The sequence below is a fragment of the Folsomia candida genome, unplaced genomic scaffold, assembly GCF_002217175.1.
Source record: "Folsomia candida strain VU population unplaced genomic scaffold, ASM221717v1 Fcan01_Sc001, whole genome shotgun sequence".
In the NCBI taxonomy this organism is placed as follows: Eukaryota; Metazoa; Arthropoda; class Collembola; order Entomobryomorpha; family Isotomidae; genus Folsomia; species Folsomia candida.
Window position 1 is genome coordinate 5,475,023 of NW_019091193.1, and position 15,671 is coordinate 5,490,693.

The following is a 15,671-nucleotide window of genomic DNA, read 5'->3' on the forward strand; positions in this document are numbered from 1 at the left end:
TACCAGCCAACAACTCATGACTTGCCTCGCATTCGAAATGAAGCTCATTTGTTTAAGTCTTCGAATTTGCCAAATAGTTGACACTCTGTTTCAAACCCTATTACAAATCTGGGATCCTAACCTGGTCCCATCCAACATCCCAATTTTCCTGAAAACATTCCGGTTTAGTAGCTGGACCAGAATGTGTCTCATTACGTTTAACGGGACACAGTTTCAGATTAGTTCCTCCCTGCGTGACAGATTCCTTGCCGTGTTTGCAATTTCTAATCTCATCCTGCACTTTCTCCTTATTTTGAACTGGTTCATTTACAAATATGCTTTTCCTAGTGATGTTTCCCCCGAAAACTGGGAGATTTTCAGCATGATTTATTTCATGGTCCCGTTCTCCACCGCGATTTATTTTGTCATTCATTGCCACTTGGCGAAGGACGAGATCATGTTCATGCTGAAAGCTACCACATGGTTGGAGACCAATTGTCTAGAAAGAGGTAAGTAACTTGAGAGATTTCAAAATCATAACTTTTTTTCATGCTGTTTTTAATTTTCTTTGAAGGATCACAAAGCTACGTTCATCGATATTTTCTTGCAATGGGATTTCTAATTCTCTCCACCGAAATATTAGTGCCGGCAGCACTGTTCGTCACAAGTCTCCACAAACCATGCATGCCGCCAATAATTAGTTCTCTGGTGGTGTTGAACTGCACATCTTGGCAAGACGATGGTCAGGCTGTGATATGGTTTCGAGTATGCGTTGGCCTGTTGGAAGGATACACGTGGTCCGTGCTCTGTGGCGTCGTCTCTTTGTCCATGTATAGCTCTTTGCTATATCCGGGAGAAGTGTTGCTCGAATTTACCAGCTTGCTAGAAAGGTGACCAATTGTTGAACTTTTGCACCTCATAATCTTATCTACATTGTGTATGTACTTAATTGAAAATTATGTTCTTAAATTTTTCAGGGAAATCCAAACCAATATTTATTCCATTCTGAAATATCGTCACATTCAGATATTGACACAGCTTCGGAATAACGTTTGGGGAGGTGCAACAATGCATGTGTGCATTTGGACGATTTATTTCGTAGAATGCTTGGCGTTGTATGTTCTCATCTCGACGAAGGGAAGACTGCCTGTACCCGCAATGACATTATTTTCCATTGTGGCTTTCGACTTGTTTATAATTATCCAGTTCCTTTTTAAAGTGTTATCGAATCCGGGTGAGAAAACATGTGCTTTTTTAATGATAATGAAACGTAAAAAGATGTCAAACTGGGTCAGGAAATACTTGCAGTCATGCCAGCCATCGAAACTAACCAAGGGGAATGGTACATATTTTAGCAAGGTGTCATCTTTAGTGACTTGGCAGAATTGCGTGGACTGGTTAATCCCTCTTCTGCTAATGTAAGGAAAATATGATAAGGGTTCTCGAAGTATCAACTCATTGTTGAGCTACATATTTGTTATACTCAACAAAAATTTTAGAGTTGCTAACAAAATTGGGTATAGCGATTTGTATTCCTAGCAGAGTTTCGTGTTATGTACGGGTTATTTAGTAATATTCTATAAGATAAGGAATTATAAAAATAAGATTTTCTGAAGTTATTCCTAAATGGAAATATGAAATGGTGAAAAGTTCAAATATTCTTATAACTCGAATTCAACGTTTATATGATTGCATGATGCATAATATTTATTTAAATCCAGATTTCAGTCGTGCAACTACATACATACATATGTAAGCTCAGCATTCATTACATGAAAATCATTACATACATACAACATATAAATACTATAGGTGAGCTAAAAATATTCAGTCTATTGTTTATTACTAAAATGAATATTTCTGCCCATGTATGTCCATACATGTATTTAAATAAATATGTATGTGATATTAGCATATATTTATATTTCAAATATACTAGCTTCTCATAATTTGCATTCTCAGGTTAAATACAAGTAAAAAAAAAGTAGGAATAAGCTTTTCTGAAAATACTTGTCCTAATTAAAAATTAATTTTAGTCGCAAATAGCGTATACGAATAAGATCTAAAACTTTTAACTTGGCCAGTAATCGTATTTGTGAATGGATTTGTATAAGCTGTTCATGTACAATAAATATTCATATTATAATAGAAAAGTGGCAATAAGGTTATTAGTAATGAGAGCTTTATATTAATAAGAGTGGAAGAAGGATTAGATAGATAAATTAAAAATTAAACATGATAAATTTATGAATTTTTGACATTGTCTTAGACAATGTCTGAGACAATTTGTCTTACAAAGCTTATATACTTTTATTTCACGCATCCCATGCATACATATAATTATCCTATCTGCATCCTACCAGACGCATTTTACGTTATAAAACGTAAAATATGTCTGGTAGGATTATTATAAAATAATAAAATGCATATCGCCGGACTAATTCTAAAACTACCTAAGTACACAATAAAAACGGGGAAAAAGACCTAACTGCAATTCCAAAATTATACAGAGATAATTACTTATCCAAAATCTTGCTGTAAACTTAAATATAAAAATTTTGGTCAGATGAGACTAGTGATTAGAAAACGTTCGAAATTTGAGAACCACAGGTTCAGGGGGTGTAGTTCTCGGCATTTTTTTTAAACTAAATAAATCTTTCGCAGGTGACCTCTTGTCACGGGTGACCTATCTTCTATCTCAGTCCGATGAGGAAATTCAGACAACGGTAGAAATTAAGAAAACGCACCCTCAAGGGGTTTGGTTGGAGTACTTGCATACATATTATTTATGCATGTACTCCAATTTTTCGTTTTTTTGGCTTCATCAGTTCCATCAATGTATAAGATGATTTACAACCAAAAAGAAGTATAAAATCCACTTCGTAGAGACGCTAGACCTTCGAAATAAAAATTATATTGTTACGACTTATTGCTAAAAATTTTTTGACAAAAACATAGTTCAAGTTTTTACCTCAAAACGGGTGGGCAATGAGAAGGATGGAACCCTTCTTTATTTCCACCTGGACTAAGTCATGATAAAGAAATGTTTCAATTTATTCTACAAATTATTCACTTCATCGGATTACTTACGACGACAAAGCCGCTAAAACACAGGTTTGTGTACTCTCCACAAAATTGTAATCCTTATCGTTGGAATCTAATGGGCACCTGTAAAACACACGGAAAAATCTTCCTTGACTGGGGTCCCACGAACATGCAACATAGTCACATAGCGGATTAGATCTTGGACAGAACCGAGCTTTATCTGCTGGTGTAGCAATGGCAAAATAACCGTCCCTAGTGCACAGGAATGGCTGAGCAGGCCTTCGGGTAGTAGTTGTAGGTCTTGTTGTAGTTGTGGGTCTTGTTGTAGTTGTGGGTCTTGTAGTAGTTGTAGGTCTAGTAGTAGTTGTAGGCGTTGTAGTAGTTGTAGGCCTTGTAGTAGTTGTAGGCGTTGTAGTAGTTGTAGGCCTTGTAGTAGTTGTAGGCGTTGTAGTAGTTGTAGGCGTTGTAGTAGTTGTAGGCCTTGTAGTAGTTGTAGGCGTTGTAGTAGTTGTAGGCGTTGTAGTAGTTGTAGGCCTTGTAGTAGTTGTAGGCGTTGTAGTAGTTGTAGGCGTTGTAGTAGTTGTAGGCGTTGTAGTAGTTGTAGGAGTTGTAGTAGTTGTAGTCGTTGTAGGCGTTGCAGTAGTTGTAGGCGTTGTACTAGTTGTAGTGGTTGTAATAACGGCCGGAGTACTTGACCCTTCCGTAGTTGGTAGCGTGATTGTCGTGCCCTCAGTGGTAACGTCTGTAGTACTTGACCCTTCCGTAGTTGGTAGCGTGATTGTCGTGCCCTCAGTGGTAACGTCTGTAGTACTTGACCCTTCCGTAGTTGGTAGCGTGATTGTCGTGCCCTCAGTGGTAACGTCTGTAGTACTTGACCCTTCCGTAGTTGGTAGCGTGATTGTCGTGCCCTCAGTGGTAACGTCTGTAGTACTTGACCCTTCCGTAGTTGGTAGCGTGATTGTCGTGCCCTCAGTGGTAACGTCTGTAGTACTTGACCCTTCCGTAGTTGGTAGCGTGATTGTCGTGCCCTCAGTGGTAACGTCTGTAGTACTTGACCCTTCCGTAGTTGGTAGCGTGATTGTCGTGCCCTCAGTAGGTAACGTCTGTAGTACTTGACCCTTCCGTAGTTGGTAGCGTGATTGTCGTGCCCTCAGTGGTAACGTCTGTAGTACTTGACCCTTCCGTAGTTGGTAGCGTGATTGTCGTGCCTCAGTGGTAACGTCTGTAGTACTTGACCCTTCCGTAGTTGGTAGCGTGATTGTCGTGCCCTCAGTGGTAACGTCTGTAGTACTTGACCCTTCCGTAGTTAGTAGCGTGATTGTCGTGCCCTCAGTGGTAACGTCTGTAGTACTTGACCCTTCCGTAGTTGGTAGCGTGATTGTCGTGCCCTCAGTGGTAACGTCTGTAGTACTTGACCCTTCCGTAGTTGGTAGCGTGATTGTCGTGCCCTCAGTGGTAACGTCTGTAGTACTTGACCCTTCCGTAGTTGGTAGCGTGATTGTCGTGCCCTCAGTGGTAACGTCTGTAGTACTTGACCCTTCCGTAGTTGGTAGCGTGATTGTCGTGCCCTCAGTGGTAACGTCTGTAGTACTTGACCCTTCCGTAGTTGGTAGCGTGATTGTCGTGCCCTCAGTGGTAACGTCTGTAGTACTTGACCCTTCCGTAGTTGGTAGCGTGATTGTCGTGCCCTCAGTGGTAACGTCTGTAGTACTTGACCCTTCCGTAGTTGGTAGCGTGATTGTCGTGCCCTCAGTGGTAACGTCTGTAGTACTTGACCCTTCCGTAGTTGGTAGCGTGATTGTCGTGCCCTCAGTGGTAACGTCTGTAGTACTTGACCCTTCCGTAGTTGGTAGCGTGATTGTCGTGCCCTCAGTGGTAACGTCTGTAGTACTTGACCCTTCCGTAGTTGGTAGCGTGATTGTCGTGCCCTCAGTGGTAACGTCTGTAGTACTTGACCCTTCCGTAGTTGGTAGCGTGATTGTCGTGCCCTCAGTGGTAACGTCTGTAGTACTTGACCCTTCCGTAGTTGGTAGCGTGATTGTCGTGCCCTCAGTGGTAACGTCTGTAGTACTTGACCCTTCCGTAGTTGGTAGCGTGATTGTCGTGCCCTCAGTGGTAACGTCTGTAGTACTTGACCCTTCCGTAGTTGGTAGCGTGATTGTCGTGCCCTCAGTGGTAACGTCTGTAGTACTTGACCCTTCCGTAGTTGGTAGCGTGATTGTCGTGCCCTCAGTGGTAACGTCTGTAGTACTTGACCCTTCCGTAGTTGGTAGCGTGATTGTCGTGCCCTCAGTGGTAACGTCTGTAGTACTTGACCCTTCCGTAGTTGGTAGCGTGATTGTCGTGCCCTCAGTGGTAACGTCTGTAGTACTTGACCCTTCCGTAGTTGGTAGCGTGATTGTCGTGCCCTCAGTGGTAACGTCTGTAGTACTTGACCCTTCCGTAGTTGGTAGCGTGATTGTCGTGCCCTCAGTGGTAACGTCTGTAGTACTTGACCCTTCCGTAGTTGGTAGCGTGATTGTCGTGCCCTCAGTGGTAACGTCTGTAGTACTTGACCCTTCCGTAGTTGGTAGCGTGATTGTCGTGCCCTCAGTGGTAACGTCTGTAGTACTTGACCCTTCCGTAGTTGGTAGCGTGATTGTCGTGCCCTCAGTGGTAACGTCTGTAGTACTTGACCCTTCCGTAGTTGGTAGCGTGATTGTCGTGCCCTCAGTGGTAACGTCTGTAGTACTTGACCCTTCCGTAGTTGGTAGCGTGATTGTCGTGCCCTCAGTGGTAACGTCTGTAGTACTTGACCCTTCCGTAGTTGGTAGCGTGATTGTCGTGCCCTCAGTGGTAACGTCTGTAGTACTTGACCCTTCCGTAGTTGGTAGCGTGATTGTCGTGCCCTCAGTGGTAACGTCTGTAGTACTTGACCCTTCCGTAGTTGGTAGCGTGATTGTCGTGCCCTCAGTGGTAACGTCTGTAGTACTTGACCCTTCCGTAGTTGGTAGCGTGATTGTCGTGCCCTCAGTGGTAACGTCTGTAGTACTTGACCCTTCCGTAGTTGGTAGCGTGATTGTCGTGCCCTCAGTGGTAACGTCTGTAGTACTTGACCCTTCCGTAGTTGGTAGCGTGATTGTCGTGCCCTCAGTGGTAACGTCTGTAGTACTTGACCCTTCCGTAGTTGGTAGCGTGATTGTCGTGCCCTCAGTGGTAACGTCTGTAGTACTTGACCCTTCCGTAGTTGGTAGCGTGATTGTCGTGCCCTCAGTGGTAACGTCTGTAGTACTTGACCCTTCCGTAGTTGGTAGCGTGATTGTCGTGCCCTCAGTGGTAACGTCTGTAGTACTTGACCCTTCCGTAGTTGGTAGCGTGATTGTCGTGCCCTCAGTGGTAACGTCTGTAGTACTTGACCCTTCCGTAGTTGGTAGCGTGATTGTCGTGCCCTCAGTGGTAACGTCTGTAGTACTTGACCCTTCCGTAGTTGGTAGCGTGATTGTCGTGCCCTCAGTGGTAACGTCTGTAGTACTTGACCCTTCCGTAGTTGGTAGCGTGATTGTCGTGCCCTCAGTGGTAACGTCTGTAGTACTTGACCCTTCCGTAGTTGGTAGCGTGATTGTCGTGCCCTCAGTGGTAACGTCTGTAGTACTTGACCCTTCCGTAGTTGGTAGCGTGATTGTCGTGCCCTCAGTGGTAACGTCTGTAGTACTTGACCCTTCCGTAGTTGGTAGCGTGATTGTCGTGCCCTCAGTGGTAACGTCTGTAGTACTTGACCCTTCCGTAGTTGGTAGCGTGATTGTCGTGCCCTCAGTGGTAACGTCTGTAGTACTTGACCCTTCCGTAGTTGGTAGCGTGATTGTCGTGCCCTCAGTGGTAACGTCTGTAGTACTTGACCCTTCCGTAGTTGGTAGCGTGATTGTCGTGCCCTCAGTGGTAACGTCTGTAGTACTTGACCCTTCCGTAGTTGGTAGCGTGATTGTCGTGCCCTCAGTGGTAACGTCTGTAGTACTTGACCCTTCCGTAGTTGGTAGCGTGATTGTCGTGCCCTCAGTGGTAACGTCTGTAGTACTTGACCCTTCCGTAGTTGGTAGCGTGATTGTCGTGCCCTCAGTGGTAACGTCTGTAGTACTTGACCCTTCCGTAGTTGGTAGCGTGATTGTCGTGCCCTCAGTGGTAACGTCTGTAGTACTTGACCCTTCCGTAGTTGGTAGCGTGATTGTCGTGCCCTCAGTGGTAACGTCTGTAGTACTTGACCCTTCCGTAGTTGGTAGCGTGATTGTCGTGCCCTCAGTGGTAACGTCTGTAGTACTTGACCCTTCCGTAGTTGGTAGCGTGATTGTCGTGCCCTCAGTGGTAACGTCTGTAGTACTTGACCCTTCCGTAGTTGGTAGCGTGATTGTCGTGCCCTCAGTGGTAACGTCTGTAGTACTTGACCCTTCCGTAGTTGGTAGCGTGATTGTCGTGCCCTCAGTGGTAACGTCTGTAGTACTTGACCCTTCCGTAGTTGGTAGCGTGATTGTCGTGCCCTCAGTGGTAACGTCTGTAGTACTTGACCCTTCCGTAGTTGGTAGCGTGATTGTCGTGCCCTCAGTGGTAACGTCTGTAGTACTTGACCCTTCCGTAGTTGGTAGCGTGATTGTCGTGCCCTCAGTGGTAACGTCTGTAGTACTTGACCCTTCCGTAGTTGGTAGCGTGATTGTCGTGCCCTCAGTGGTAACGTCTGTAGTACTTGACCCTTCCGTAGTTGGTAGCGTGATTGTCGTGCCCTCAGTGGTAACGTCTGTAGTACTTGACCCTTCCGTAGTTGGTAGCGTGATTGTCGTGCCCTCAGTGGTAACGTCTGTAGTACTTGACCCTTCCGTAGTTGGTAGCGTGATTGTCGTGCCCTCAGTGGTAACGTCTGTAGTACTTGACCCTTCCGTAGTTGGTAGCGTGATTGTCGTGCCCTCAGTGGTAACGTCTGTAGTACTTGACCCTTCCGTAGTTGGTAGCGTGATTGTCGTGCCCTCAGTGGTAACGTCTGTAGTACTTGACCCTTCCGTAGTTGGTAGCGTGATTGTCGTGCCCTCAGTGGTAACGTCTGTAGTACTTGACCCTTCCGTAGTTGGTAGCGTGATTGTCGTGCCCTCAGTGGTAACGTCTGTAGTACTTGACCCTTCCGTAGTTGGTAGCGTGATTGTCGTGCCCTCAGTGGTAACGTCTGTAGTACTTGACCCTTCCGTAGTTGGTAGCGTGATTGTCGTGCCCTCAGTGGTAACGTCTGTAGTACTTGACCCTTCCGTAGTTGGTAGCGTGATTGTCGTGCCCTCAGTGGTAACGTCTGTAGTACTTGACCCTTCCGTAGTTGGTAGCGTGATTGTCGTGCCCTCAGTGGTAACGTCTGTAGTACTTGACCCTTCCGTAGTTGGTAGCGTGATTGTCGTGCCCTCAGTGGTAACGTCTGTAGTACTTGACCCTTCCGTAGTTGGTAGCGTGATTGTCGTGCCCTCAGTGGTAACGTCTGTAGTACTTGACCCTTCCGTAGTTGGTAGCGTGATTGTCGTGCCCTCAGTGGTAACGTCTGTAGTACTTGACCCTTCCGTAGTTGGTAGCGTGATTGTCGTGCCCTCAGTGGTAACGTCTGTAGTACTTGACCCTTCCGTAGTTGGTAGCGTGATTGTCGTGCCCTCAGTGGTAACGTCTGTAGTACTTGACCCTTCCGTAGTTGGTAGCGTGATTGTCGTGCCCTCAGTGGTAACGTCTGTAGTACTTGACCCTTCCGTAGTTGGTAGCGTGATTGTCGTGCCCTCAGTGGTAACGTCTGTAGTACTTGACCCTTCCGTAGTTGGTAGCGTGATTGTCGTGCCCTCAGTGGTAACGTCTGTAGTACTTGACCCTTCCGTAGTTGGTAGCGTGATTGTCGTGCCCTCAGTGGTAACGTCTGTAGTACTTGACCCTTCCGTAGTTGGTAGCGTGATTGTCGTGCCCTCAGTGGTAACGTCTGTAGTACTTGACCCTTCCGTAGTTGGTAGCGTGATTGTCGTGCCCTCAGTGGTAACGTCTGTAGTACTTGACCCTTCCGTAGTTGGTAGCGTGATTGTCGTGCCCTCAGTGGTAACGTCTGTAGTACTTGACCCTTCCGTAGTTGGTAGCGTGATTGTCGTGCCCTCAGTGGTAACGTCTGTAGTACTTGACCCTTCCGTAGTTGGTAGCGTGATTGTCGTGCCCTCAGTGGTAACGTCTGTAGTACTTGACCCTTCCGTAGTTGGTAGCGTGATTGTCGTGCCCTCAGTGGTAACGTCTGTAGTACTTGACCCTTCCGTAGTTGGTAGCGTGATTGTCGTGCCCTCAGTGGTAACGTCTGTAGTACTTGACCCTTCCGTAGTTGGTAGCGTGATTGTCGTGCCCTCAGTGGTAACGTCTTGTTTTTTTTTCGTATTGTCGTTCATGGTACGTTGTAGTACTTGACCCTTCCGTAGTTGGTAGCGTGATTGTCGTGCCCTCAGTGGTAACGTCTGTAGTACTTGACCCTTCCGTAGTTGGTAGCGTGATTGTCGTGCCCTCAGTGGTAACGTCTGTAGTACTTGACCCTTCCGTAGTTGGTAGCGTGATTGTCGTGCCCTCAGTGGTAACGTCTGTAGTACTTGACCCTTCCGTAGTTGGTAGCGTGATTGTCGTGCCCTCAGTGGTAACGTCTGTAGTACTTGACCCTTCCGTAGTTGGTAGCGTGATTGTCGTGCCCTCAGTGGTAACGTCTGTAGTACTTGACCCTTCCGTAGTTGGTAGCGTGATTGTCGTGCCCTCAGTGGTAACGTCTGTAGTACTTGACCCTTCCGTAGTTGGTAGCGTGATTGTCGTGCCCTCAGTGGTAACGTCTGTAGTACTTGACCCTTCCGTAGTTGGTAGCGTGATTGTCGTGCCCTCAGTGGTAACGTCTGTAGTACCCTTGTTTTTTTTTTTTTTTATTGACCCTTCCGTAGTTGGTAGCGTGATTGTCGTGCCCTCAGTGGTAACGTCTGTAGTACTTGACCCTTCCGTAGTTGGTAGCGTGATTGTCGTGCCCTCAGTGGTAACGTCTGTAGTACTTGACCCTTCCGTATTGGTAATTGGAAATTCTGTGCTAATTATATCTAGCCTAAGTTCCTGGTTATTTGATGGATTTAGTTGACTAGAAAGTGCACTTGGATCGGGGTGGTCATTATTGTTATACGCGTATGGGAGATTAAGGTGTATAGGTTTCGTGTATGCGAAGTACGTCCCCATAGATATGATACTAACAGGAGAACCACTTTCATTGTCCATCGCCGATTTTATTTGGTCTCATTCAACGGATAAATAGATTTAACTGAAACTTTCAGTCTGAAAGTGCGCAATATATGTATCGTTCGGTGCGGTTTTTAGTTGAAGCAAAAGTTTCCGCAATGAGTAAAAAAAAAACTAGGAATTTAGAACTGAAACATGTCAAATTTTTTTTAATGTTTGTTTGAAGTTTTTTTTTAATTGTTTAGTTAAAAAATTGTTTATTTTATAATTCATGTATTTGTCGCACTGGTTTGAGGGAATTTATACTAAAATTTAGCAAGATCTTCAAACGGTATTTTAAGTTGCAACTTAAAACTAGCTAGTTTTCGGGGAACTATCTCGAAATATCTCCCTTTAAACTAAATTTCTACATGTTCTGGCTTCAATGCAAAACTTTAGTTTGCATCAGTCGAATGCGACTAGTTTGGGCGAAATATAGACAATGAAAGTAGTTCCCTTGCTATTGATAGAATGAACCGCATCTTGAGATTTTTAGTTGCAACAGTCGTATTGCAATGCTTGAAGCTGAATAAAATGCAATCATTCTGCGAGGCGGAACTTATGTGCCGTCCAAAAGGCTTTATCGAGTCGCGATGAATCAGTTTTTATTTATCCATTGTTTGGATAAACGTTTAGGACCGCTGATATGTTTTTATTTTTAGTTTTAGGAAATTGAATATAGGCCAGGAACAAGGATTAAATACGAATATCTTTAATAAGAATATGATACTTCCGTTCTCAAGGGTCTCGTTGACCTATCCTTTCGACGGAATTTTCAACAGTGGTTGATCTCGTAATGTGAACCCTCATAAACCATTTTTTCCAAGTAAAGTTCGGCAGGTTCATATTGACATTTTTTTTATTATTATCTTTGTTGCTCTACTTTTTGATTATTGATATTACTTGGCTTACATAAGTATTCTACAAGAAATGTATGCCCATGTCAAATACAATTTTGGGTATTAAAATTCTTGTATGTATACATAAGTAATCGTAATCCTAAATCTGCTTAAATTATTGACCCAGTTTATGATTGGATTTCGGTGATTGTACAGTATTTATAAATCAAATCTCGACCATTAAACTGTATCAACTATACTGAAGGATTGCTTATAGACTAAATGAGTTTTTACTATCTAAATTATTGTGACCGGATTTAGGTGAATAAGTTATGCAGCAAACCGACATGTAGATAAATTGACCTTATTAAATAATGATTTATTTAATAAGCAGTCCCAAGTCTCCCGTTCGATCCTCTTCAATTCCAACTATGACATGGGTTGATTTGCAAGAGCATAATGGCATAGGCCAAATAGGCACTGAATAACTGACACAAAAATACTCCAGTCATTTACATAGTTCACACAAAGACAAAAATATTTGTTGCTTACCGATCCCACGAAAGAGTATGAAATATTTACAAATCTGTCCGCTTCAATGTCAAGTTCAGATCGAAATATTTTATCCGACCAGCATTTCAATTCCTCGTCTTTACACAATTCCAACATTTTCGTCTTTAATAGGGTACCCTAATATTCAACTGCAATAGTGTTTATCTAAATTACGCAAATTTGCATACTCCTCTGATTCAATCATACACACCTTATCACCGACTTCTGCAGAAATAAATAAAATTCCGACCAATTGCACTAATTGTACGAAGAAACTCGCCTTTAGAAACACTTGACTCGTATCCCAAGCATGGATGACTCGTAACACCATTAAAGGAACACTGGCAGATATGAGGCACAAGAGAATTGATCGATTTACTTTGTTCATGCACTTAACAAATTCGGATAAGCCGAGGTATTTTTCAATAATCTGAAATGCATTCAAACATTTAGATCAAAATTTTGAATTTGTATTAAATTTATTCCAAATTTATGTATGTGCGTTACCATTTTATTCGTGAAGTTTGTCGTAACTGAATAATTGTACGTTTGTTTAACCTCAAATAAGCATGTTATCGCTGTTGTCAAAGATAACATATTCGCCATGCCGAGAAGTACTCGACCCCACGTGCGTAGTATCATGTAGACAACGGAAATTGTAAAATATGTCGGGGTAAAGTCCTCCTCTGAAATATGAGTGTGATTACGAACTAATAAAAGATCAAATAAAACTTGTGCCGATGAAAGTCTAAAGTTAGCCGTGTAGTTATCTGCTCGATCTGGACCATCCACATTAAATATTTCGGCAAGTTCAATCGCAACCGGAATAATTACACCGAAAATGAGGAGAAGTATTGTTACCACCGAACTTCGTATCTGTAAATGTTGTGTAAATATATGTTATATTTTTCTTAAAACTTGTTTCATATCGTAAAATTTGTGTCAATTTACCAAATTCTCTTCTTGAGAAGTTTTCCGCTTTGGTTGATATTCTAAAATTTTGCATAAAACTGGTTGAATCTTCCTGTTCCAAAATGTCGCTCTCCAGAATAATGCCAACATGAAACATTCATACACTTTTTCCCACATTAGGAACAAAATGGAAGGGTGCAAAATAATCTTTCCCCAATAAGCACCCTGAATTTGGAATATGCTTTGTAAAAGATACACGGCAAAAAGACTGCTGTTTATGGTGGCGTGGAGTCGTGATACAGGGACAACCTTGCACTGATAAACTGAATCTCCAAATTTATCTTTGCCTACGAGCTTAAGTTTTATACGAAATGGGATTAAGCGCAGGTAGTAGCACAGATTTAAGAATTTCTCATATAATTCCTTCATCTTGGTAATCGTGTAGATATGTAATGTGAGAACAAAGAGTACAAAATGGTGAAAACTGTATTATTGTGCGAACTTATTGCGCACACATTTGGTAATAAAACTCCACTCCAACAAGTACGAAAAACTTATACGTTTTTGTGAAACACGAAATACTTATCATTAAAGAGTGTTTCCACGAGCTTAATCTAAATTCATAATGAAATTATTAATGTTTTATTAAGGAGAAAATTTGATTGATAAAATATTAAAATGGACATGTTTATCAAAAAAGTTGACACTAGAACTTAATTTTTTTACCAAGTTAGTTGCGAAAAACATGCTGCGTGGGCTGAGTTGCAAATTCACGTCTAATCCTAAGTATCAACAATATTTGCCAAAATGAAAACCAATTTTAATTTTTTCCTAGCCATTAAGCTAAATATGTATTTAAGTAATTCACAAGAACATGACACGCTTTGACATTGAAAATATTGGAGGATTGAGAAATCTTAACCTCTTGAATATTTTCTGTTATAATCACATCATTGGATATTTAATCTGTTAAACCTTCCAGTGAGTTTGACTTTCACCACTGACTGTGTGACTTGTGAAAGTTTGTCATACAAATAGAATTTCTTATCGCAATTATTTTGGCAGGAGCTAAACAGCTCGTGGAAAACAACATTACACTATTTTTAATTCATAGATACGGTCAATACTGAATAAAAAACTCCAAAATAGTACATGATATAAACCTCGTTTTGGTTAGAATTCAATCCATCCTAGTCACGCAAACGTTCAATTCGACAATTCTCGTTAAATAATTTGTTAATATGTCTGAAGTTTGAGTAATTATCGTTGGCATTTATTTACTCTAAGTAGCTTGGACTCTATCGTTTCTAACAAATTTATCAAGCGACATGGACAGAAACAGGTATGCACGTCTTATTTAAGTAAAGATGTGACAACGGTTCCACAACTCAATAAAATCTTAATTGTGTACTTTTCCGAGAATGAGAATGTAATGTAACTTGTCGCCGTTATTCTGCCCAAAACGAAGGGCATACTTATGCATGTCAATTAAAACAATAAGCTTGGCCTTGACAACTGGTAACCTTAAAACGAGACCACTGACTATTTAGACGCCCATTGCACTTCACTGTCATGGAGAGTGCATTTAACTTAAAATCGCAATCAGGGCGCCTGACAAACCCTGACGAAGAATTAGGCATCTCCATAAAATCCTTTAATACTAATAACGAATCGTCTCGCTCTCTCAGCGAAATTCAGAAAAAATCCTTGCTAATTTTTGCCGTAGCTGCGAGCACCCTAAATGAAAATATTTCACGAGAATATGGCCATAATTCCCAAGAAGTTTCTGAAAATTATGATCGGAACCAATATCGAGGGAACAGATTTGAATTTCTTTTATCACTTTTTATCAACTTTGGGTATAAAATTTGCTTCATTCCATTTCGCCTGGTTCTTGTCCGTGTTGAAGATAGTTCAAGATATGAAATCAGGAAAAATAGGATACAACAGGTTCATATGGTTACATAATTTTTGATTTAGCATAAATATTTAAGTATTAAATATCTGTTTGGATGCATGTCTACACAGATTATGTGTGCCGTTCAACAAGTTAACGGGTTCATCGTCTGTTGTCTTGTTACCTGCTCAAAAACTGGAAATATTGAGAAAAATCCATTAGTAATTTTTGACTTTTGGTCATACTCAGTCTTCACGGGATGGTGTCTCATATTTGCAAACATTTTCTGGAGAAAGCAGCACATAATTCTGAACCTCGTTAATCAACAAGTTATTGAATGTGTCAAGAATACTGCTGGACAAGATGATTATCCGTGGGTAAGATAAATTCATGGTTTACAAAAGTTAGCCTATTTTTAACATCTACATTATAAGCTGGAAATGTCTGTTGGCAACGGAAGTGAAAGTAAATGTTCCGCAACGGAAGTGAAAGTAGAGAAAGTTGAGTTTCGAATGGCGCGAAAATTCAAAATAAATTCAAAATTTAAAAATTAAAAGTCAGATTTTGGGGGTTGTCTGATGGTGGTTATCTGGAAGTGGTTGTCTGACGGTTATCTGGGAGTGGTTGTCTGATGGTTATCTGGGAGTGGTTGTCTGACGGTTATCTGGGAGTGGTTGTCTGATGGTTATCTGGGAGTGGTTGTCTGACGGTTATCTGGGAGTGGTTGTCTGATGGTTATCTGGGAATGGTTGTCTGATGGTTATCTGGGAGTGGCTGTCTGATGGTTATCTGGGAGTGGTTGTCTGATGGTGGTTATCTGGGGGGTTATCCGATGGTGGCTATCTGGGGGGTTATCCAATGGTGGTTATCCAAAGGCAGGCAGTGGTGGCCGAGTTAAGGCAGGCAGTGGTGGCCGAGTGGTCATCACACTGTGCTTCAAGCCGAATGGAGGTTCTGGGTTCAATTCCCAGTACTGGCAGAGAGTTTTTTCCCTTGTGGTTTTCCTCTCTGACTTGTTGCACAGGTCTGTGCGGTGTCCATTACACTACGGGCACCATAGTTAGGAACCTGTGACCATCTATTTCTCACTTATGTGAGGTTTGGTTCACTTGTAATTCAAATGTAATGGCTAAAATTGGGAATCAATAAAGACGACCTTTTTTTTATCTGGGGGGTTATCTGAT

At 42.2% G+C, this 15,671-nt stretch overlaps 2 protein-coding genes across 2 annotated transcripts; both read right to left on the reverse strand.

Annotated features, from left to right (window-relative positions):
- Window positions 1-1,652: 1,652 nt before the first annotated feature.
- LOC118436056 (integumentary mucin C.1-like) lies at window positions 1,653-11,104 on the reverse strand. The gene is made up of 4 exons (XM_035853119.1): window positions 11,092-11,104; window positions 3,070-3,823; window positions 2,951-3,004; window positions 1,653-2,876 (listed from the first exon to the last, which is right to left on the reverse strand). Exons 1-4 carry the CDS (start codon window positions 11,102-11,104, stop codon window positions 2,813-2,815), a joined length of 885 nt encoding a protein of 294 aa, XP_035709012.1. The 3' UTR covers window positions 1,653-2,812.
- An 18-nt stretch (window positions 11,105-11,122) lies between these two features.
- LOC110847402 lies at window positions 11,123-13,019 on the reverse strand. Its single transcript, XM_035853175.1, has 5 exons — window positions 12,630-13,019; window positions 12,186-12,554; window positions 11,890-12,108; window positions 11,679-11,816; window positions 11,123-11,614 (listed from the first exon to the last, which is right to left on the reverse strand). Exons 1-5 carry the CDS (start codon window positions 13,017-13,019, stop codon window positions 11,546-11,548), a joined length of 1,185 nt encoding a protein of 394 aa, XP_035709068.1. The 3' UTR covers window positions 11,123-11,545.
- Window positions 13,020-15,671: the final 2,652 nt, after the last annotated feature.